Consider the following 25,926-nt stretch of genomic DNA (forward strand, 5'->3'; position numbering starts at 1 on the left):
GGTTTCCGGTCAGCAGAGCTAACTTCTGAGATGTAGCTGATTTCGAGCATGAACAAAATCACTTATCTCATGCTCCAGAAACTGATTTGTATTCACCTGGAGCACTTGCCTTACGTCAAATAAATAATGCAATTGCATATAGACTTAGTACCGTGTCTGCCTGCAGCCATTCAATGACAAATACAAAACACGTAAAACTAGGTCTTGTTCAGTAATCATCTAGTTTTCTCTGTTGTTTATGATTCAATGATCAGATGCCTACCCCAGACTATTTGCTGTGTGGTGTGCATTTCTGTAACTACATTATCTATCTGTCTAACATCTATTTAAAGATTGGAGGTCTAAATAGAACAGCATGAAGCATTTCTGCAGACTATAAAGCTGTCTAATAATGACACTTGGAATTCCTAACCACCACCATATGCCATATACTATGCTGACTACTTTGCACACATGATCTCCTTTTACCTTCAAATCAGTAGGAAAGTCTCCATGGTAGAGGTAGAAAGAGGAAGATTTTATATCTGGCACTCTGGTAACAATCTGGTTTGAATTTTGACTCACTCATTAACTAGACCTGAAGTAACTTGCCCCAAATCACCCACCAGTAGTCTAAGGCCAAGACTCAAAAATCAATTCTAATAATCAAAAAACAAAACAAACAAACTAAAAACCCTTTAAACTATCCTAATAGAAGATACAAATTCCTTGACCCCCAGAGAATGGGGGGAAGCAGTGTTTCCTCCATTAACATACTGGATCTTCCTATTATTTCTTACCCACAAAAAAATCCCTCAGTATGGTGACCTCTGGGAATCCTGACTGCAAACATTCTGTCCCTTCCCAGCCATGGCCACTTCAATTAAAAAGCAGGGGTTACAGGTGGAAAAGTTAGCAAGTACTGGTCTTTGGTACAGGAACATTCATTTTGGTTTAGTCACATCAATATTTCAAATTCAGATAACAACACACCCTTCCTCTCTACTGTCACATCAGGCACATTTTTCATTTTTATTACACAGACTCTGGGGTGTTGTGAGAATTATGAAACTTCTCCCATCCAACCTAAAGACTCCATTAAAGCTTTCTTGTCCCAATTCTCAACTGTCACCTGGGAACATACAAAATTGGTTATTTCTCATGAAATAGTCAATGACAGATGAAATAGGAGTTTGAGAATACTTTCCAACAACAAAATACAACAAACTTAATGAGATTTTCCTCCCTAACACATGCCGTTATTCAGTGGATTCTGTAAGAAAGACAATCATTTCAAGATGTATTAAGACTATGAAAAAAGAACAGTGCTGATATAACGTATTTTTTGTTACAGCCAATAAATGATACTAACATCCTTTATTGAGTGGTTGCTAATATGCTGGGCACTGTCCTGTATTTTTTATGGTGGTCACCCTTTTAGAACCCACTGGCATTATTATCTTCACTCTGGTAATGAGGAAATAGAGTTGCAGCACAAGCAATAGGAAAACTACCACTACAATGAACTGTGAATGATGGCTTTTCTTGAAATAATAGTAAATGTTAAAGATGTTTATCAGACTTAATACTTCTTTCAAGTGTATAACTTTTTCATTAACCAGAATTTAATACTGACATGGTGCTTATCATGTAGTCAGTTGTGCTGTAACTTGCCACCCATATCCTATAACACTCACCATGCCATGCAAATTTATGTCACAAAAGACTGAGTATTGATAGGGAAAATTGTGCTAGGGACATGAATATAAATACTTACTATTGCACTCAATACCTTAAAAAATGGCCTATCATTTGCACAAGGAAGTTGATTCCAAAAGAACTGCTGGTTGTCAGTGAGTCTTTTGGAACATGGGCAAGTGTGGGTCTTGTGTACTGACAAAGAGAGATGAAGCCTACTGTTTGCATATGGTTTCTTCAAGAAATCACACAGTTGTAGCATGAACTTTCTGTGATGCTCAAATTACTTTCTAACATGTAAATCCCATCGGAGGACTTCGCACTCTGAAAGCATATGCCACCACTGACCATGCTCTAAGCAGAGGAAGGTGAGTGTTTTTTGAGCTACAACTTGGGAAAAGGGGCAGGCCTGACCTAGAAGATGGGAAAAACTTTAGCTGATGTATTGAGCAAGACAGATAAGCAAAGGTGATACCCAGAGAAGGGTAAATCCGGGCCTAGAGACTTTGTTTAAAAAAGGATATAGGCGGGCCAGGGTTGTAGCTTGTACTTGCCTTGCATGTGTGAGGCACTGGGTTCAAACCTAAGAACCACACACACAAAAAATATGTGAACATTGTGAGATACTAGTATTCTCATTTTACAGACATGAAAGCTGAGGATAAATGTTACAGGACTAGTAAAAGTTAACTGAATTCAGCAGGACTGTCTCTATAGACTCCTTATTCTCCTCCTCCCTGCTGCATAAGGAGAACCTGTGGGCTGGGAACAGGGATAAGAATGTGGCCTGTGACATTTATCTTTGTTTCTATATATTTCTCAAGTGTTACCAGAGACTGCACAATTTAATATATATGTATATATACGTATGTGTGTTTATCTCAAAGCCCCAATAATGTCATTTAAAAGAATTCAGTTACATTTCATAAAAATCATAGTTCTGGAGTTTTAAATTAATAATTGGTCTTTCTTAAGAGAAATGAGTGAATAATTTCAACTGCAGAATTTGCTCATAAGCAGAGAAATGTAAACAAAACCTAAGTTACCACAGATTTGCTTATATCCCGTGCTCTCTTGGACTGCAACACCCTCATGAGTGCAATGATAACCTGTGACCATGAAGAAAGCCGGCACCATGGTCTAGATCCATAGAGCTCTGTGCCCATGAGGAGCCTTTTTTGAACAGTGCAGGCTAGCAGTAGGGAATGACATTCAAAATCTAAAGATATTCCAGTAGGAAAAGATGAGCTACAAAAAAAAAAAATGGTCTAATTAAAAACCCAAAGGATCATTAATTCAACATTGTTTTGTCTTTCTGTTTTATATTCATTATGTATTATAGAGTCAGCAGCTGGCAGATCCTTTTCACTGTTCAGAGACATACAAATTCAAATTCTCGTTTGTGAAAAAATTTCATTCCTTTCAGATGAGAAGGCACAGTCTCTCTTGATTTTTTTTTTTCACAGGGGCCTCAATTTGAAGAATTAACACCAGAGATGTCCAGGCAGTTAGTAGTGCTGATGGAAATTCCTGTTATTTAAAGAAAGGCTGTTTGACCACCAAGGTATAGGAAGGACAAAGATGTCAAACAAATGAAACCATCTATCCTATTTATCAAGAATCTAATATTTGCCTGCCACACAGATATAAGCAATGCACTCCAGAGAAAGACTCTATCTTCCTGGACCCTAAGGCCTAGTTGAAGAGATGGTTAGTCAAATAATCATGGTAGAGAGTATATGTAATTACAAACTGAGACCAAGGATGGAAAGACAATAGTCCTTTGAGAGTGTGTAAGTAATCAAGTCGGCCTTGTCGCCCTTGATTTGAAGCTGTGGGTGAGGGCAGCTTAGGATGGAGAAACATTCCACACAGAGGAAAAGAAGAATTTCTAAAAAGGCATATACAAAGATTTCCTGGCTGAATGAGCACAATGCATTCAAGGTCTGCAAGACAGCCCCCGGGGATAGAGCCTTGGAAAGGTAGAGTTGTCAGTAGAGGGGACAGAGAGGTGGAGAATGATGAAAATTTTGTCTGAAAAAATAGTCCAATACATACCAACTGGGACCATGTAGACTCCAATAAGAATAGAAATTTATGTCAATATGGCAGTCAGCCTAGCTGTGGGACACCACAGGCAAATCCATTGTCATGGAACTCTTCTTTCCACCAACTTTAAGAGGTGATGCTTGAATTTAGCCTAGCATTTAGAAACATGCAAAGCACACACCTGATCATCACATGAGGGGTCCTAGGTCATGGTAGGGCACACTGTAAACATACTGGACCAATGTAAGTTGTCAGTGGCCTTTCCTGTGTTGACTGTCCAACTTTCCACATCCTTCAGCTAACCTTCTTCAAACATATAGCCAAGACAATGACTTCACACATCAGGCACCACATGAGTGGTAGATCCACTGATTTCTTGAGGAAGCAAAAGGAGACAAGGACAAGCACAGGGCACCATCCAAACTACAGATAACACAATGGTAGAATGAGTTTTCTTCATTCTATTAGCAATTGGACAATGTAGAGTGGACAAGCCAGGATCAGTACGTCTTGGTCCCTTGACCTTAGTCTTTTGTGACACAGACTTAGGCAAGAAGGTCTTACTTTCCAGGAAAACTTTACTCAGTACTTTGTAGGGAGGGATGCTGAAGGTGCAGTATTATTAAAATGATACCAAAAAAAGGGCATTTATTAACAAACATTTTTCAAATGAGGTCCCAGAATTTCTGCAATTTCTGCACAGGTGAAATTAACAATAGCCACTCCTTACTCCAGATTAGAAATTTCTATGGTCTTCATGTCTTTATAAAATACCTGCCATTCTGAAAAAAAATGACTTTAACTCTGAACTTCCACATAGAAGACTTCTTCAAGGCAAGCTCACTTCTGTACTTACCCAATGATGTCCAATCAGTTAATATACATTAACCCTGCAATAAATGTGCAGTCATTCTGTCTTCCTTCTTTGTAAGGCCCTAGAGGGTTGCTATGTTTTCCCTCCTAGGCCTAGTTACCCTTGATATCACTTCAAGTATGCAGACCCCCTCTGCGGTCATTTTATTTGTAATAGTGCCTTGTGTGTTGTGTCTCCTAGCTCTACATACAAACTACCACGCTTACAATCTCCATGAACCTAAGTGCGTCCGTGGCGCTGGGAATGCTATACATGCCGAAAGTGTACATCATCATTTTCCACCCTGAACTCAATGTCCAGAAACGGAAGCGAAGCTTCAAGGCGGTAGTCACAGCAGCCACCATGTCATCGCGGCTGTCACACAAACCCAGTGACAGACCCAACGGTGAGGCAAAGACAGAACTCTGTGAAAACGTAGACCCAAACAGTAAGTAACTCCTTTCTTTCATCTTCCCATCCTGCATCAGGAGACCCTAGAAAATGTGGTGTGTGCTGCCCTGGTGAATGCTAATTCTTGCTCTTCTGAGTTTGACTCATTCCTGCCACCATTTCCTTTCTACTCCCCATTGACAAAAAGCCTTTAGAAGTTCTGCTTCAAAAGTACAAAGCCTCCTCTTTCCCTTGCTTGGTGTCCTTAGTTACAACTGACATAAATACACCTCTCAGATTGTGGCACCTTGCATCCTTCCTGCTGGTGGAAACGACTTCCTGTTAGGCAAATGTCTATACCTAATGGATTGTAGCAGAAGAAATAAAATTAGATTAAGATCTTAGGAAACCTGACTCCTCTCCACTGGTACATGCATATGAAGAAACTTAGTTATTCTTTACTAAGCAAGTCTCCCAGAGACTTAATCTAACTCTTATTGAAGTACATAGGCCCAGACCACCACCATGTAAAAATGGCATCACTATGTGGGGAAAATATGTCCCACACCCTTGCACAACAGATTTGTTCTCTTAAAAACAAAACCTTAGGGCTGGAATAAAGGAAGAAATGTGAGACTTGAGATACTGTGTGTCATATCTGCAATATTCCAGCAGCCTTTAGTTATGCTGGTACCGAGTGAATTTTACGTTAAAACTTTCAGTTCTAGGACTTGATTTCCTAGAATATTTTGACCCCTTCCATATAGGATGAAAGATTCCAGTGTTTATGATATTCCTCGGGTTTAAGATAGACCTAACTGTGGCAAAACGCTTACTGCCCAGCAGAAAATTCAAGAGGCCAACTGGGTACCGTACAAAGACCCAAGTCTTGGCCGGTCTCCACTTCTAAATAGTGAAACAAAAGTGGTACAACACTTTGAAAGTAAGTAGACAGAGAGTAGCAAGGTTAGAACCAACATTTGGGCTTCACTTTGACTTCTCAGTAGAGTAGAATCTGGAACAAGGCAAGAGACAGGAAAATAATTTCCCTGATAGGGGACCAACAGAACAAGTGTGTAGGTTCTGTTGTATCTCTTAAGAGCAACTCAGAAGAAGAAAAATTGATGGTCGCACTCCCTGTGTTGTAGGAAGAGCCTTTTGGGTGTGGACATACCCAAGTTCAAAGCCAGGTTCCTCCTCTCCACAGTCACAAGGCTCTGAGACTCACTGTGCTTTTCTAAAATTAAATATCATTACATATAAAATGGAATAAGATGTAAGTAGATGATAAAAAATATTATGCATCTAGCAAATGGTATATCAACTAAATGCCAATTTCTTCCATTCCTGAAGAGGCAAAATGTTTTGCTTAAAAGTACACTGCAGTTGACTGGTTATGTGGTTATGATAATAATGATGTTTGGTGAGAGATGCTTAAGTTAAATGTGCTTTGAAACGAATTATTACTTGTTGTATTGTCTACAGACAGGAGTAAACTGAACTCAAATAAGGCTGCCAAGGTAGAGGCCTCATCTTACTCAGAAATTCAAATATTCCATTATCTATTTCAATCACAACAATTATTCCATTTGGGAATTCATTGGCTGTCTTTCCTTGATAAAGTTTTATTTTTTCTTTCTTTCTTTCTTCTTCTTTTTTTTTTTTTTTAATGCTGTTCTGGTGTCTACACTGAGCCAACATCAACATTCCAAAAGAAAAAGCAAATCAAGTAGAGCCTTTGACTCACCACCAGTCTGAAAAATATCTTAAGATTCTTTCAGTACTTTTCACATTATGACCCTTAAACACCATAATAACTTGGACTAGATGTTTCTGAACCATAGGAGGAGATTCATGTACCTCCAAACATTGGGGTTTCTGATGATCCAACCCTCTAAAGTCCCCAAGAGAAACTCAAAGATCTTAGTTTCACTAAAGCTGTCCAGTGGCACGTGCTATAGTGGCATTAATGTACTAGATAGAACCTTTGTATCCAATTCAGTCAGCATTAACACAGGTGCCTAGAGCCCTTGAAATACACTACTCACCTAACACATTTCATATTTTACTTTGTTTTCAATTATTCAAGTTTAAATAGACACCCATGGCTGTGGCTGCTGTATTGGAGGACTCAGCTCTAGAAACTAGTGTATCTAATCTTGCAAGGATTTCATTCTAGGACACTCAGTCTGAGTCTTTAATGGAGAAAACTCCCTTAACTTCAGCTACGATGCTGACCTGGGACAGATCCAATCTAAAGGAATCAAAAAATTAATAAAAATTTGAAATGCACCCAAGATGGATAAGAAAAAGTTATTTAAAATGATTCCAAAAGGAGCAACCAGTATGGAACACAAGTAATTATCCTAGATGGCAATTCACTGGAAAGTCTCTAACAATGCAAAAATGTACAAATAAAAGTGCATAAAGAGTAGTAGTGAATGATTCAATTAATATAAATAGGTGATACTGCTTTGATGCTAGGAAGCGTTATCATAATATTGTTCAATAAAAAATATAGCTCGTGCTGGGAGTGTAGCTCAGTGGTAGAGCGCTTGCCTTGCACGTGTGAGTCCCTGGGTTCAACCCTCAGCACCACATAAAAATAAATAATAATAAAAATAAAGATATTAAAAATATATATAGCTCATTTTTTCTCTAATATCTAAACTTTGGTAATGGAGACAAAGAAATTATTTGCTGGTTTTTAATAGCAAAAATAGACACCATGCACTTGAAAAAATCTTCAGTGGGAAAATTCTGTATTCTCTTTTCTGAGAGAAGGTATCTGAGAAGAAAGTTGAGTTTACATGAGCTATAAAGTAAATAACAGAACAGAAATACCCTCTCTTGCTCACTGTTGCTCTAAGCACTCAGTCGCAGTGTACTTCAACCTTGAGTGTCTGCATTCTGAACAGCCCTGCTCCATCGCTGCAGTTGCCACCTGCTGCATGCACGCTTCCCGCCACCCATCCAGTCCACACAGCTACTACATGTCTACACAGCCCTGAACCTGCTTGTCGGCTTCATGTGGGCAGTCACCTAAACTGCCCTAGGATGGTCTATTATTCGTCAAGGAGTTAGTTTTCCCTCAAGTTGCTTCTTCAGTCAAAAATACCCTGGCTTCAAAGAATGGAGATTGAAATCAAATTCCATGCACGTATAACTTTGTCAAAATGAACTGAACTACTATGTATACTTATATAATGCTCTAATAAAAAACAGTTTGGGGTATGAAACAAAAATATAATTTAATGTTGTTATCTTTGCACTAACAGTACATATTCAAACCAGGGCCACCGGCTACAAGTCTCTCCATTAAAATAACAAATACCAAGCTCAGAGGGTAGGAGGGTGTAGCTTGGCTACTTATTTAATTTTTATTTATACAAGTAATATTTCTGTAATGAGGGGTTCAGTAGAGCCTAAACTGATTTGGATATTTTCAGATTTATCTGAGGTGGTCCCTCTTCAACATTCCTTTCCAAGAAGGGAACTTCAGTCATTTGTTTCCTGATTTTGGCATCTTTCCCTGTACTCTCTACTTCTGATTTACCTGCCATATGTGAGTTCATGGTGAACATAATGATGCCAAATAAATAGAAGGACATGGTTGTGCTTGGTCTGTCTTCCACTGTTGGCCCCAAGGATCCTTTCCAAGTTGGATGGATAATGTCACTAAGAGATAGCATGGCTGTATAGGGACGGGTGGATGAAGTCTTCTTCCTCCTTCACCTGTCCTGGTCATAACCAGAAGGTACTCTGAGTTCTCCTCTGGTCTCGTGCTTTCCTTGGTAAAGGATCACACTACATAACAATGAGAGGCCTCAAACTACTTTTGACCTAAGTAAGACACCATCCATTTTCTAAGCCAGTGTCCCCTCAAAGCACAGGGAAATACCTCAACTACGTAAGTTGCCTGTGGATTGCCTTCAAAAAGCTGGACATGGAAGGCAGGTGGACAGCTCGGGACACAACCCCATCCTGGAAGTAGAGATATAGGTCTGATAAATGACCTTGAAACAGAGGCTGAACAGATACTAGATAAAAGATGGTATTAAGCAGATGAACATATTGTAGAGGCCATTTCAAGAATCAAATATTTTATATTTGATTTCAAATATAAAATAATTTAAAGATGAGTCTATATTCTGATACTGCTTTTCTTTCACTACCATTTCTCTATTTACCATAAGGAGAACACATAACTGAAAATCTTGAGTTTCTCTTGAAGAAAGCAATTACACCAAAGAGGAGAAGTGTGGCTAGGAGGAGGCATTTGAGCACACGCGCGCACGCACACACACACACACACACACACACACACACGAAACCTCTTCTGCTGCTGGAAAATGGATGTGGGTACCCAACTCTACGCAAGCCACGATGCCTCGAAACTTCTGGAACACACTCCAGTGCTGTGTTCATTTGTCACAGTGCTTTGCTTTGTTTTGGCTTCTTCATGTGTTTGGAATCTTAACATTCTCGACATTACGCTACTTGTTTCATCTCTCTGGACTAGCATTGCAGATGGTCAGTGTGACCCGCTAGGCTGAGACAAGAGGCATGGCCAGAGGAAGCAAACGATGCTCAGAGCAGATAGATGAGTTATTTGGAAGCTGGTTCCCTCAGCTGGTCCAACCCAAGAAAGTAAACCCCAGAGGCACCAATACTCCCATGTTCAGAGGTACCTGAATTGTGGCAGACTGGTCTACAAAAGGCACCCAAACCCCCTCAAAGAGGGGACATGATATCTGTGGTCTCTATCGCAGCCTCTTCTGCAGAAAGAAAACTAATAATAATAATGGAAAGAAAATCTGTGTGCATATTTATTTTATATATACCTATATATTTACTTTTCCTGTAGACTGTATCCCACCAGTAAGAAAGAGTGTACAAAAGTCTGTCACTTGGTACACTATTCCACCAACAGTATAGCTTTTGACTGCTTTCCAAAAGGTAAGAAAACAATCTAATTTTTATTTGTATATGTGTTCTTGTCTACACCGCAAATTAGACATGTTTCCATGAGAACTGTGCATGACAATCTATAAGTCTACCTATAGGAAGAATATGCATTTGAAAAGATGGTATCAATAAGCTGTGTGCCAGTAGCCGCCATTGGTCACGTGCCTGGTATATGTTCTGAAGAATATGTTTACGAGTGTGTGCACATTTGTCTCTCCTAAGCAACTAGCCTGTCATTGCAGAGAACGGGTGCTGGTCACTCCACTACATGTTTTACTTTATCCAGTGGTGAGAAATCATTTTGAAATGCATGTTTTCACATTCTGGCAATGTAGAATGCTTACAGGGAAAGAAGGGAGACATTTACAAACCTAGGGAGAGAAATGTTTGTTCTGGTTTATTGTTATTAAATATATTCAAAGTAACATACATGGTCCCAGAATTGTATGCATTAAAACAACACAAATGGCTGATCCCTACCAGCCTAAGGCTGCCTTGGTTCCTTTTTTGCAGCAAAGACATAATAAAGAAAGACCGACTGGCTGGGCTTGATAATTCGTAGCTCAATGTTCTGCCTCTGAGAAACTTAACTCATTGCAATCATCTCTTAGAAGCCAGAGAGGGGTCCAACAAACTACATGGGTCTAAAGATGAATTTTAATAGTAGTCGAACCCAGAGATTACCAACATATGTACCAAATGTATTCAAACTGAGAACTTGGAGAAATGACAACCTGTGTGATCGGTGAACTGGCCACGTGAATCAAATGACCTCAGAATATCCATTGATTCCCCATTTATGCCTATATATTACTTTAGGATCTCACTGACAAATGTATGCTCTCAAACAATAGCATTACTAGCATTATTATCATTTCCTGATCCCAGCCTAAACAATGGAAAACAACCCTTGGCTTGGCAAGCATCCTCCCCTGGCTGGAGTCAGGGCCCTGCAGACTGGAAAAATGAACAGTCAACACCCTGGAGTCCAGTTATTAAAATGAGGTGGTAACTATGAATAAAAGGATCCCTTCTGAGTTCCTCTAAACTTCCTCTTGTGCTTGTTTAAAAACAAAGACCCACCTCCATCTCTAGAGAGGTCCTGGGAGAGAGTAAGCCAGGAGCCACGTCATGGGAGGGAACAATACTGCTTAATAACGTGGACTGGCTTTCTTTCCCCATGTCGCTATCATGGGACTTGTTATCAGATCATTGCTCTGTTTGTTCCCATCTTTGTTTTTGTAATGATATTCTGAATACAAATAACATTTTGCTCTTTTTTAAAAAATCCATTTAGCACTCTAAGATAGGACAAGAGTACTTTCAAAGAGTAATTACATTTCCTGTTGATTTCAGATGGATGCCAACAACTCTGTCTTTAATTTCAGATGTATTGTTCACATAGTTATTTCCTTTTTCCGTATCAACATGATCTGTCCTAGATTTTAAATAGGGCATTCTTCTCTACAGTGAATATGTAACTGTATTCCAGTGAGATTTCAAGTTTTTGCAGTACAAGTGCTTGTCAAAACACTGCAGCTCATCGTTTTAATAGTCCTTTTACATGAGACTTCCTGAGAATAAATGAGAAGAAATTTTCTCTGGGTGACAAAAAAATGATTTAATCTCAATCCATTAAAAAATTCTCTTTAGTTTCATTGTAAATTGATGCTTTTTGGCTTAAAGGGAATAAGATGAAAATATTTTCAAGTCTATGTTTCAGTTAAAAAATGCTTTTAGAGCATGATGTTTAGGAATATACTCAACCTGTTCACTAGGATTGTCTTGCTTCAAAGATTCTGATTAGAGAGATTCAGAAAGACTAAGCAGGGAAGTCCCATCACAAGTGAAAGAAAATAATATGATCTCTACCAAGGAATTTTTGCCAGTTCATCATTCTGTTTCTTCCATATTTGTTTTTCTAATGGTATTCTGAATGCAAATAGTGTTTGGTCTCATTTTTGATCAATTTACAGCTGGCTTTACAGATTCATAATAAACATTATACGAGAATGGAAGACTGTCTAAGTTACATTTATTCAAGTAGAGGGTGATTCACCATACAGGGTTAATAACGAGACGGATCCGCTTGGGGGACCAGGGAGAGATGGCGCCATGTGTTGTATGGTAGATCCATTTCTATGTGATGGTTTTTGAGAAGATGAAATACAGTAAACTATAGATTTAAGAGGGGAGTTTCTACTACTGTGCTATTCAACCCTGTTTCAGCCACGATGCTGAAATACTACATATAGCAAATCTAAACAGGACAAACGATGTTAGGAACTGTATTCCATATGACGCCTCTCCTTAAAAGCACCCTCCTGTGATAAACATTATGAGCTGGCATCCACAAAATCCATACTGCCTCCATCTATCATCTAAACATTCATAAACATTACAGGTCTACGAGAAATTATCCATCTAAAGACATTTATTTTAATATCCAATTAAGAAAGAAAAAAATGATTAATGTGGCATTATCATAAGGCAAGAACAGATTGTTTTTCAGGAGTTCCAGTTTCACACCACAAAAAAGGTTTGGAGTTAAAAAACTTTAAAGAGTTTAAGTGGGACAGAGAAATCCTGACTCATGATTTTTACAAGATTTTGTTTCCATGATTATCACTGACATCTCACTAATTTATGAAATGGCATTATAAAAGTTTTATTCCTTGTTTCTTGTTGTTAATATGATGGGATTATTTAGCACTTGTAAGATTTATGGAATCCTGCCAGGCAAGTTTTGGGATCATATCACAACTGTCCCTCTTTAACATTCAACATGATTCTAACTCAATACCACCTTAATTTAAAATCCACTTTGACACACTCTTAAGTAAAGGACTGCAAAGAATAGAAATGATCTGACATTGAATCTCCTCAGAAATAAAAACAGCCATGAATCTCTTTGGTATCTCTGTGAAATACCTGCATTACTCTCATCAGGTGTGCTCTCTCATCATCAGGTGTGCTCTCTCATCACACCTTCCCAAACCAATTAATACCTGTCATCTGTGTTCTGCAACTCTGGGTTCTAATTAAAGAATGGACTATGAGCACAAGCAGCTAATTCTCCTACTAGTTCTTAGCAGAAAAGAAAAGCACACATCAGCTGGGCACAGTGACACACACCTATAATCCCAGTGCTTGGAAGACTCAGGCAGAGGATCCCAAGTATGAGGCCAGCCTGGGCAACTTAGTGAGGCCCTAAGTAACTCAGTGAGACCCTGTTGCAAAATGGACTGGGGATGGGACTCAGTGGTTAAGCACTCAGATTCAAAACCTGGGACCAAAAAAAAAAAAAAAAACCAAATTGAGAAATGTACATTTCATACCCCAAACTCATGAAAACTATAGGTTTTAAAATTCAACACTGCCCTGCACTATGTGGTTAAGATATATAAACCTTAACAATAGCCCTAAGTTGGATCAATCAAACATATGTTGTTGAACACTTTTCCTGTGAGCCAGCCCTGAACTGACTAGAGACAAGGGTCACAAGTGGATAGGGTCCTCAGGGAGTTCAGATCTGATGGCAGACTCAGAATTAAGCAACTACCATTAGGTAAAGTGATTAAGTTTCCTTTTTTCTATGAGATTTTAATATAAAAGCCTGTCAAATCCCAGGCTGGCAACCTTACTTAAAACCTAGTAGGTACCCAGTTAATATTTATGAGTTAATAATTATTTATAAGAGAATACACACTCTCTGACCTCAAGGTGAAACTGGATTCTTCCAGATCATGTCCAAAGTCACAAACCTTGAAAAGATCAGTGGTTTTCTCTGATGTCACAGATTTCAAAGTGTATTGCACTTGTGTACAAAAAAAAAAAAAAAAATGTTGTACAACACGTAAAAGAGACATCAAGGTTACCCCACATTTATGTATTTAGTATCTTTTGCTGTGCTGAACCTGTATGTGAAACAAGTTTCATGCCTATCTATTTTCTTTTATGGACTACAGATGTCTGTACAATTTTTCTTTCAAAGCACACATGAACTTGAAAGTTTCCATGAAGATGGATGCTAAGCACGTAACTTCAAATGCTTTTGATTCTAATTTGATTAAAAAATTATGAACCATCTATTTGGCTGTTTTCTGATTTTTTTAGTTCATTTTCTTAGAGCCAGCTACTCAGGGCAAATTTTGTCTTTTAGTCCTCAGGTATCATTTACATTTTAAAAGTTTGTGATCTAAACCAAGGTCAGTTCATTTCTGCAATCCTTCTTCTCCTAGCTATTCTAAATGAGCATTTTCCCAACAGTTAAGAGACAGTGACTTGTATTTCCTCTTACTAAAGACCTATCTCAACTTTGCAGTTTTTTTTTTTTATTTATTTCTTTATTTTTTGCCAGTACAATGGAGCTTGGATGCATTTTAAATTAACTTTCTCTAGGAATCAAAGGTAATCATTATTTCTCTTTATAATCACCATGAATATTCTCATTATTTTTCTTTTCAAGTTGAAGATGAGTTTTGAATGCCCTCTCCACTCCGTCCTTTTTCAGAGTAACCTCAGCTTGAGGACGGGTCTTCAACTTTTGTTGTTGCTGAGCCGTTCTGAATGCTTAGAAGATCATACCATGAGTCGGCAACCCCCCTTGCAGTAAGTGTTGCTTCGAGTCTGGGTCATGACCTTGCATGTATTGTCCATTTCTCTGGGCAAAAACAAGGACAACTGGACTGGGAATCCAACCCTGGTTCTGGATACTTGGGGTGTCATACTTTGCTCATGTCAGGGATCTCTGATTGTGGATTAGTCACATTCTATGCAGTCCTCAAGTTTCTGCTTGAACTATCACCTTGGTTAAAATGAAAACGAGACTTTCCTGCTGGGACACCATGAAGGCAGCACAGCGTGCTGTGTAGGAAAGCCTTTCTTTCTAAGAGGTGTACATAGCAAAGTGGCAGTGCTGGTCCCCACTTAACCTCTGGACATTTTAATTGGCTAATTTTGTAGTTACTTATCTTGTCTACCATAAACCATCAGAGTTGGAAGGGGGTGACTTAGGAAAGGTTGCCCAATGTCACTGGCAACCTGGATATGTACAACAAGCTCTGAGACGGGTCACTAATAATCTTCTGGTTTGGTGAAACTGACAGTGTCACTCAGAAGACTGCAGTGGGACAGGCAGACTCATACCATCTGATCTGTGAACAACTCCATGTGATTAATTTGGACAGGTCACCCCAGGCCAGCTAGCAAGCTCAGGAACATTTATTTATAAGCACAAATAATAGTTCTAGTAAGTCTTGAGTGACAGAAAAGTGATGATATGAAACATAGGCCAGCTTAGAATAAAATGGCTCAGAGATCTCTATTGATGCTTTTACATCAAATATGGAGCTGCCCTGGAGGGCCAGGCTCATTTACCTGTCTTCAAATGCCTAGCATGGTGCTCTGCAGTAGTAAAATAATATTAATTATGATAATAATTGCACCATATTATCCCCATTGCTATATAGGGTTTACCAAGAACTCAACCTTGCTGGGCATAGGAAGAAACTGAGGCTCAGAGCTCTATACCAACTTACCAGCAACATACACAATTGTGGCAGAGTAGATTCCTGTGCTCAGATCTGTGAACAGAGACCTCTCCTGAAATTGAATGTAACAGGACCAAGTACTTCCTATTTTCCACTGCCATTCTAATGAGCATTTACTGTCCAGAGGCCCTCAAATCCCTGAAAATGAGGTGGATCCTCTAGGATTTCAAGGTAGAAATTTCATCTCACTCAGGCCATTATAAAATTAGATGCACTTTTTTCCCTTCATCTTGCAACTGCAAGACCACTTGATGCCATCTCAGTTCCTCTTGGGTTCTTTGAGTGGCCAGAGCTGGATGCACTCAACTCTGGAGAATTCACTGAAATCCACCAAAGAGCACACAGTGAGGTCCACTCATTATTCTGAGAGCAGTCTTCATTAAGTTAAAATCAGGAGTCTTTATATATTTAGGTTAAATTTTACATGGGAACACAAGTAAAGCCAATTAAATTCAAAAGAGGATTTGTTAGAATAGAAGTGTAAAAACTTCATTTCCACTGTAGCTCCATCACCTGCTCTTCCTCTCTCTGCATTTGCCACAGCAAAGCTCAATAAAGAAACTTAGCACCAGGGTCATTATCATCAGTATAGCTGAAAATTTGATTTAAGGTAGCCTCCTTGGGTTAGCATGAAAAAATGCTAGATTTTCATTCTAAGAACTTAATTCCTTTTTCTCCGGTTTTTGCTCCCGTTTGCAAATTTCCTTTGCACATTAATTTCCTATGGTTTGCCAAAGTCCAGATTTGAGCTGTTGTTTCTCTTCAGGTAGAAAATGCCACTGCCATGACCATCTGTGCAGCCCATATAGTCAGGCGTTTGTCCAAGGCAAGTATCTGTCTATATCCTTCCAAGTATCCTTAGTAAGAATTACTACGCAGCCCACCAACAAATTTAATGAATAAAAGGGACCTGGTCCAGTTGGTACAAGCTTACTCACCAGGGGATCCCTATACAATGTCCTATCAGTACACCAAAATCATCAGGAAAAAATTACACCAAATGAGTTGTGAGATTATTATCATTTATGCAAAGCAGAAAAGCCTGGCTCTTCAGAAAAGATCATCTCTCTGGACCTCAGTTTCCTTATCTGTAAGATTTTATATCACTGAGTAGTTTGAATGAGTAAATACAGCAGGTAAAATAGAGTTGGCACAGTATCTATACAAAGGTTAATTGTTCATTGTGCTATGATGTCACCTTAAAGTGACTGGACTTTTCTGTTTCTACTTCCTCTAGGAAAGAATCTCGAAGATTCCAAGCTGATAGCCTTCTATCTGATCTCTTCTGTGTATTCTCTTTCTGTACTATGTACAATAAAGTTTGAGAGTATCCAGCAATCTATCTACATCTCATTTTTGTCTGGAAAACCTGAAGGACTTTCAGATGGAAATATCAATATGTTTCCTGTGTTGTCTTCAACCTATTTAGTATTGATCCATTTTGGAGTGATGGTGCCTTAGAGCCCAAATTTCACTGCACTACCAAATGAGCTATGAGGGAAATCACACTGAAAACACACTTAGTTTTCATTTAATCTCACAACATAGAACATATTCTTGACTTCAGGCATAAACACATTCAATAGGATCAGCACTGTGGTGATCTATCAATTAGCAGGACCTGTTCATAACTCAGGTATTATAACTCCAATATTTAAGGAAATATCAAGGACTGGTTTAAAAAAAAAAACAAAAAAAACCCTATTTATGGCAGAAAATTTGCCACAAAGAAATCTTTGGAAATACCTTTCTATTTATAGTTTTCAGACTAATTCAAAGCATTTTTCGTCTAACCTCGTGCCCATCTGAGACTCACCTATATTTAACAAGCTTCCCCATGACTCATGCATATCCATGTTTGGAAAACTGCTTTTCTTAATTCTGCCTGGTAATCAATACATGAAATAGGACATTGATGGTGACTTTTTACACAGTCAAGTATCTTCTAAGACATTGGAGTGACATGGTTTTGGAAAAGCATTTTGGTTATTACTTAGGTGTCAGGTACCATATCCTGTCCCCAGGATTGCATCTCTTAACTGTCTGTCTGCTATTTCGAGGTCCCCTCTCAAGGGGTATCCAGACTGGTGTCGTAGACTAAATAAGGCTGGCTCTAATTGCTTCAGTGGGAATACACAGCACAGCTGTTTAAAGCTCAATCTCCATGACAACACCCAATAAGAAGCTAGGTCAATGTTTCTTTTCTCCTATACTCTGTGGGCCACAGTGACTTTTGTAGGCAAAGTGAGTTGATGGATCTTCATACAATCATTTCAAGCAGCTCAGGAGGTCAACTCTGTATTTGGCCCTGAAGCCCTCAAAGAGATTTAATGATTTTAAATCTTCATTTGAGCTCTTCATGTTATACCTAATCAGGTAGTGAAAACAGGGTGGCTTTTACTCATCACTGCTGGTGACACTGGCCATGATCTTATGGAGAAGCAGTAGGGTGCCCAGGTGAGACTGAGGCTCCCAGAGCCTGTGCTCCTGGGATGCTGTATCCAGCTGCCCTGTACGCCACATGGTGACGGGAGCACACCACTTGCTCTTGAGGCCTCTGTTTTCTCGTCTTCAGAGTGGGAACAATGTGAGTCAATACCTCAGAGGCTTAATGGGATTCAATGGCTTCATCCATAGAAAATGCTGAACACAGCATCTGGCGTATCACACCATCCTAAATGATTTGTTATTACCACCTCTTCCTCTGTCGTCAATTGCACTGTGCCTGACAGTTAGTTGTACAATAGCCACTGGCCACATGTGGCTGCTTAAATTAACCAGAATGAAAATTACGTATTTTGCTGCTCAGATGCATGAGCAACATTTCAAGTGCTCAGTAAGTGCACATAGCTAGCAGTTAGTTACCACACTGAATGGCAAAGATACAGACCCTTTCTGTAACCACAAAGGGGTCAGCACTGAGCCACAGATTAGAGAAAGTAAAAACAAGGATAAGAAGTTCCTTTGCAGAAGAACTACATCTTTCTTTTTTCTCAGCCTTCCCTTTTGCTTATGGAAATGGTCTACCAGTTGACTCCGAAAGCATGGGGCCTATTTCTTTTGCAGGTTCTAGTAAAAAGAGCTTTACATTGTATAGAGGGCAATAAATATTATGAACAACAACAAGAACCTTGTTGGCCAAAAATGGTTTTCTCTTGCTTGGAAAGATTTCCCTAGTCCCTTTCTTGAGCTATTTGCAGTGCAGTGTTTATTGCTTCTATAGGTGAACATCCTTCTTGCAGCAGAAAGGCTGCTTTGTTTTGATCACCACCCCAATGGCAGCAATCTGAGTATTTACTTGCCATGCCACTGTCTACATGGGAAAGGCCTACTTAAATATTCAAGGATACAGAGACAGCCTTCATCTGACCTTGAGGCATTTCTCAACACTCTTCACCTATGATCGGTCAACTGGGGATGGTGGTGTTGGCTGGAACACATTTGGTGTTCCCTGGAGAGCGAAATTGTCCTGTTGTGTTGTGTCCAAATTGTCCATGTTAGTCCCTGGCATCCTTTTCTGGCAGGTGCTTTGTGACTGTTTGAGAATTAAAAAAAACAAAAAGAAAACAAAACAAAAAAAAACATTCAGGCAAAGAACAGAACTGTGGCTATCAAATTTTCCACAAGCCTAAGTTCTGTGTGAATCCCAAGTAGTGTGTAAGGATGTACCCTGGCCAAAGGCATTCCTGCTGTTGGAAAGGTGGGAACAAGAGCAAGAGTGAGATGCTTAATCCCCAGCAGCTCCATGAATCTCTGCTATCTCATAAGCTCATATGACAAGGAACCCATGCTGTGAAAAGGCCAGAGAGAGGAGAGAAAGGACTTTCTTTCTGTGAACTTGCACACAGAGCTGTGTTTTTTCTTACAGAAAAAAATTGATAATATCGATCACTAAATCTTGTCAATAAAACGATATCAACAAGGTTTTAGAAGGACAGGAAAAAAAAGAGAAAAAAATCTATCCAATCTGAACAAGTTCCATCATCATCAATTACGAGTTATAATCAATTTGTCCTTATCCATCCTTCTGCAGATGCACTTTCCTATTTATTTGTACACAGGGCATCTCTTCGTTTTCAACGAATCTGGCTTGAGTAGGTGACATTATCCTCATTTTCCTCACTTACAAACCAAGCTCAGGGAGGTTCAGAAAGTCATCCAAGGAGACAGAGACACCAACGCTGAGAACTCATTCTGATCTCGTTACACCCAGGCAATTCTTCGTTAAAGAGCTGCATACTCTCCAAATATTTCCAAATGTTTTCCAGAGGCATGGGTGAGAACCATGCTGTAGCACATAATGGTAAGGCTAGTGAATGGCAGGAAACAGTTATTACAATTCAACTGTGAATAGCCTCCAGGATGTGCTCTATAGTGACCAAGGTGCCATCTGAGGTTCAGGTCCTGAGGAACCCCAGAGCAAAGACAACATGCAGAATCAGACAAGAGGTTTCAGGGGAGGCAGTGAGTTCTTCGGAATTTTCACCTTCAGAAAAGATGCTTTCTCAAGTCTATATAATTCCTAACTGAGGATGGCAAAGGATCATCACAGGAAACAAAAAGTTTGGGCAAATATTTGACCCAGTGGCCTTAGGAGGTGATCAATCCCTGACCCAGAAGTTCAGAACTTGAACTTCCATTTCTGGATCTTACAAAAAGTGGATCATCCAATTTTTCAGAAGCAGATGCAATGCCAGGATCCCCACCATCCTGTAAACACCATCATGGTTATATAAACTTTAAAGAGGCCCTCAGAGCCCTTATATTTACACTTAGTGACAATAGGAAACATGGAAGTACTCTACCCCATGTCTCCATGTGAGCAAATATTTCAAACCAAAAGTGGAGGTTTTCACAGCATTTCTCCTTCTTTAGTGACCATGTTACTATTATAAATCAAAGTGTGAAATATGGTCAAAAAGGTTTTTGCTGGTACTGGTGACTGAATCAAGGGGCATTTTTCCATTGAGCTACATGCCTACTCCTTTTTGAGACACAGTCTAAGACACCAGGCTGGCCTCTCACTTGTGATCCTCCTGTCTCAGGCTCCCGAGCATTAGGATCATAGGTGTGTGCCACAAGCTCAGCTTACAATTTTTTGCTTAAACAATGTTTATGCTTAAAATGGTAATTCATAACTGTACCTTACAATTCAATCCATTTTTTTTTTTTTAAAAAATCACCTTTATTTTTTCCTTTTCTACTATTTGTTTTAGGCAAAGATTTCTTTATGATGTCATGGAGAGGATTAAATAAGATTTTCCTGGACCTCTACAATTCAGCTATGGCCATTTTTAATGTAGTGCAATTCCAAACTTGCAGCCACTTTTATCTTTTGGAACATGGATTTCTCTTAAAATAACCTGATGGCTGACAGCATAGCTCAGTGGTAGAGGGCTTGTCGAATGTGTACAAGACCCTGAGTTTGATGCCCCAAAACACAACAAGACAAAACACACAATCAATCAATCAAAAGAAAACTTGATTTTCTAAGACAAGTTATCTGACCCCTCTGAGGAGGCAAGCTGTCCATCTTTGACTATAGAACCAGCTAAGGGTCAGAGCTGCTCTGATATGAGACATGGTGTAACCCTGGAATGAAACGTCTTCCCATCTTAGCTGCCTCTTCTGTCAACACAGAAAGTTGAATCCGTTCTGTCACCAGATTCTTTCAGGGATGGGTGAAAGAGACTCAGTTATGGGCATCCCTTCCTAACTAGCATAGAGGTGCATCATTCAGGACTTTCACGGAAAGCAGACCTACCTCACAGCCTTATTCTCTGTTCAGATAAGCAGAAAAGCTGCCTTCAAAAGAAGCACATTTGCAGGGCATGGTGGCACATGCCTGTAATCCCAGCAGCTCATCAGAATTGCAAGTTCAAAGCCAGCCTCAGCAAAAGCAAGGCGCTATTCAACTCAATGAGGCTCAGTGACTGAACATCCCCGAGTTCAATCCCTGGTACCCACCTCCAAAAAAACAAAACAAAACAAGAAAGGCACACCTGATGAACATCCATCCCTCTCTGGCAGAGTCCTGCCCTACAACCCATCTTACAGAGGAGGTCTGAGTGACAGCCAGTAGCACCAGGGAGGCCAGAATTATACGTACCAAGTATTTAAACATAAGCAAACCCTAAGAGCAGCATCAAGAGCTTGACTTGCATTATAGTGGGAAAAACCCATGGCAGAGACCAACCAGCGCCTTCAACAACTATGGTTTTGAAAGGATACTCAAATCCTGTGTTTTAGGCTAGACCAGGTGGACATTAGGCTAAGGGTTTGAAATTTTAAACAAGTAGATTTTTTTTCACCATGTTTTAGCTCGTCTTTGAAGAAGATTGCTAAGCTATGAGATTCTTCATAAACAGATTGTCATAAATATCCTGTATGTGCTTTTGTTCCTTTTGAGACAAGTTCAGTTTCTGATTAAACATGATAAATAATTAATCAACTCCCAGCACATCCAGGTAATAGCCACCAAGAAGTTTGCCTTCTGTACCAATGAAGGGAATCTAAGGATCCAGTCACACACATCTGCCATGTGTTGCTGGGGAAAGAGGACAATGAGCAGCCTGAGCAACTTAAGGACCACAAACAACTGGCCAGCATGTAAATATCTTTGAGTAGATGGGATAATTTCACAAGATTAATTGATCAGTCCTACCTGATACCTCCCTTCCCTTTAGAAATGGAAAAATACTTTCTACTCTCTAAGATGGATATTAACTGAACAGAAAGGAAATAGGACAGTACAATTCAGAAAATCTCATAAAGGTGATAGAAATTAAGATCTGTTTTTTCCCTTGTCCCCCAGAGAAGGAAAAAATATTTCGAGTTCTTGGGGACTGCCAATAGCAGGGGTGGCTTTGAAATCAGTGATATCCTCACTGATGCTTGGGACTGGGCAACAGAAACAGAAGAAACTTCACTGGCATGCTACCCTGCTTTTCTCAGATATTTTTCTTTCCCAGTGCCACTGTTCTCCTTGGCCAATGGAGGCCTGGCTCTGAAGCTCATTCAGAAAGACGTTACATGTGTGGTTGGCTGCTTTGATTTCATTTCATCCTGTTTGGTCTCAATAAAAGTTGGAAGAGTCTATGAAAGTGGTGGTAGAAGCTTCACTTAGAAAACTCTTAGCCCAAAGAGCTGGATGGTCAGCAAAAAGGATTCTTTTTTTTTTTTAAACTTTTTGAGAGAGAGAGAGAGAGAGAGAATTTTTTAATATTTATTTTTTAGTTTTCGGCAGACACAACATCTTTGTTTGTATGTGGTGTTGAGGATCGAACCCGGGCCATACGCATGCCAGGCGAGCGCGCTACCGCTTGAGCCACATCCCCAGCCCTAAAAAGGATTCTTAACCAAAGATGTTCTGCACTAGAATTATTTGGAAGCCAAATAGAACAGAACTCAGTATTATTCATGCTCAGTGGATCTGCTAATCACTCACCATCTTCAATAAGACCTTTGCAGACACTAAGCTCCTTGATGGCAGGAACTACTTTTCTTCTCCTGGCCATTGCATCTTGACCATCTACCACAGTTCTTAACACATGGTAGACAGACCATCCATTTTTTGAGTTAGAGTGTAAAATACAGGGAAGTTGGCATGCATATATTTTCAACTAACATGAACTAAACCACGAATTTTATGGGGTGGCAGGGAGTTGAAGGAAGAGAAAGAAAATGGGGAAGAAATGTTCTTCCTGTTTTCTCTGTTCAACTTAGCACCAGGCTTCTCCTCCTAAGGGGGAAGCAAAGCCTTAACAGCAAAAAGAATCCAACCAAGTAATTCTGGACTCTTCCACTGCCTAAGTCCCAGGACTTTGCCTTATGTTTCTTAAAATTTAAGGTGATGTTTCTTAAAATTTTAATGTTTATACCATTACCCTAGGATCTTGTTAAAATGCAGGGATGGAATTTAATAGGTTACTTAGACACTGCATCTGGAACCAAATCCTGGGCGACTCCTATGCTGCTGGTCTTCAAACACACCTTGGATAATATGGCTGTATGGGATGGCAAGGGGAAATTTTGATTACATCCAACATCTAGCGTGCACATTGACTTTAAAACCTAATCCCCATGGAAGATGTGCGTTTGCTAAACATAAGCACTTAACCAACCTCACAGAGTCACTGCATAATTAAATACTGAAGGTGAAAACTTGTATAATTCAACTGGCTATTGTCATCTAAGGGTGTTTCTGTCACCAAGCAGAAATCAACAGGGCTAGCAATGTCGTCACTTCCAAATTACTTGGGAGTTATTCTGTACCTACAATTGTTTTAAACACCCTAAAGTTTAATAAAAGCATAAACAATAAAATATCCAAACCCCCTTTGCAATGCTGTATATACTGATCTTAATTACAGACTACAGATTTTTATTTGAATGCTAACAATAAGCTGGCTTCTAAATAATTAGGAGGAGGAGGGGATGTAACTTATCACCATTGCAATAGTCTCAGAGCATAAAAACACTTTTGTGATTCAAATGTCACTGTGACATTTTAAAAAGGATGAAATAGATAGTAATGAAAAGAAAACTAATGCAAAAATTAATCTAACACAGGAGGCTAATGGCAAGATGATCACCATACTTGTTAGTATGGATGCTTTTCCTCCAGAGTTGTCAGCACACACTGCTCCTTTGAATGTGTTCAAAGGAACACCTTGTAACATATACCTGTGCCTGGGCCCTACTACTCAGGAGTCCATGTAACTGCTTCAGGATAAGGCTGCAGACAGCTGTAGTTTCAATATATAACTAAGGACAGCTATGCTCAGAACCATGCTTTCTAATCACGGACTCTCAACTCTCAGGAACAGAAGCATCTATGATTCCTAGGAACTTGCTAAGAAGGTACATGACCCCAGGATAAACTTCTCTGGCAGACTGGGACTCCTCAGTCTATGTTTTAACAAGTTCAGGTGTATCTAATGCATGCTTCTGGAAGTTTGTTCCTTAGAAGACTGAGGATCCTTTTCAGTATCTCCACCCAGGGATTCCTACGGGAAATTCATGGGAAGATGGCACATTGACAATTTTCTGTTGAATGTCCTGTTAACCTGGGTTTTGGTTTTAATTGTAGATTGGCTCTGCTACCTCCAGTCCAAGAATCTTAGCAATGGGAGGGATCTTAGATTCATTTAAGGATTCAATTCTCACGGGATGCCATTTCCATTATATCCTTGGAGGCCTAGGGATATGAGGAGCCTACTACCACGTGGCCCAGTCTTTTCTATCTTCACATGCTTAACTAGGTGCACACTCTGTACCAAGTGTACAAAGCTGTCCCATTTATTCCTGAAATGGGTGGTAGGACGTACACTTGACCCCTGCAGGGAAAGAGATTTTGAGCCACTTGGCTTCTTATAAAGTTTTAATCAAGTACTTTGTTTTAAGGCTACACAGAGAACTCATTTTCAGCAATGAGGACATTGGGGAATCTATGAAAACCTTGCTGAACAAAAATTATAAGTTATTTATAACTATGATTTCCAAGTTCAAAAATTTTAGAGAAGAGACAGAATCGTGAATTTGTGTCACATTTCAGAATCTAGTATTTCCAAAACTTTTAATGAAAATCAGAGCCATGAGCAGACTTTTCATATCAACTTCTATGCATGAGATTGCTATAAACAAGGCTTTGTAGCAATTTTCAAATTCTTGATAGAGATTATAAATGAAAACCTTGGTATGGATAGATGATGAAAGTGGTTTTTTTACAAGATAGAACTGCATAACACTTAAACTTATACTTAAAGAATAAGCTTCTCCTACTGAAAAATGTAATATTAAGATGCCTTATGAGAATGTGAATGGATTCTGAACCCAATCTGACCTTTTCTCCTCTCAAGTACTTTATATAAGGATGATGTTTTAATCTGGCAAGTACACAGGATCATTAGAACAATTATTAACACAATTAACCAGGATGCCTCCAGAAGGGTACATCAGTAGTTACAAATGGAAAGAAGTGTTAATGTTCATGAGAACACCATGGGATCAACTGGTGAACCTATATCTTCAGAAGGCCCATCCAGCCATCCTTCCCTGCCATCCACAGCCACCTGGATCTCTGGGCACATTCCTTCCATAGGAACTCAAGGGGTCTCTTGTCCACCACGGGCAGTGGAACGCACCACACCGATCTCCATGTGCAGATGGACGGAGCAGTCCCTCGAGGATGCTCCAGGCAGACTAGCATGCCCTTCACCTACAGGAACTCTCAGACACACCACCAGCTCCTCCTCTTGTCATGAAGACTTCAAGGCAGTCCCAGGGCCCCCGAAAACAGCAGCTCCTGGTAGATACACATCACCAGCATGGTTATCTCAAGCCTTGAATAACTGACCCTAAGTTTTAAGTCATAGCTTTGCACTGGAAATCAAGATGGCAACAAACTGGCCAGCTGTCCTTCCTATGCCATCCTTG

The 25,926-nt window shown here is 39.5% G+C and overlaps 1 protein-coding gene across 2 annotated transcripts in view; it reads left to right on the forward strand.

The window, feature by feature from the left end:
• The window catches only part of Grm7 (glutamate metabotropic receptor 7), an 837,641-nt gene that overhangs the window by 779,575 nt on the left and 32,140 nt on the right, over positions 1 to 25,926 (forward strand). The window contains exons 9-10 of one of the 2 annotated variants that reach the window (XM_027931894.2): positions 4,781 to 5,027; positions 9,837 to 9,907. In XM_027931894.2, the coding sequence (XP_027787695.1) occupies positions 4,781 to 5,027; positions 9,837 to 9,907 (318 nt within the window). Of the gene's footprint in view, positions 1 to 4,780; positions 5,028 to 9,836; positions 9,908 to 25,926 lie in introns of those variants that run through there. The other variant, XM_027931895.2, reaches the window with a different exon arrangement.

The sequence above is a fragment of the Marmota flaviventris genome, chromosome 20 (assembly GCF_047511675.1).
Source record: "Marmota flaviventris isolate mMarFla1 chromosome 20, mMarFla1.hap1, whole genome shotgun sequence".
In the NCBI taxonomy this organism is placed as follows: Eukaryota; Metazoa; Chordata; class Mammalia; order Rodentia; family Sciuridae; genus Marmota; species Marmota flaviventris.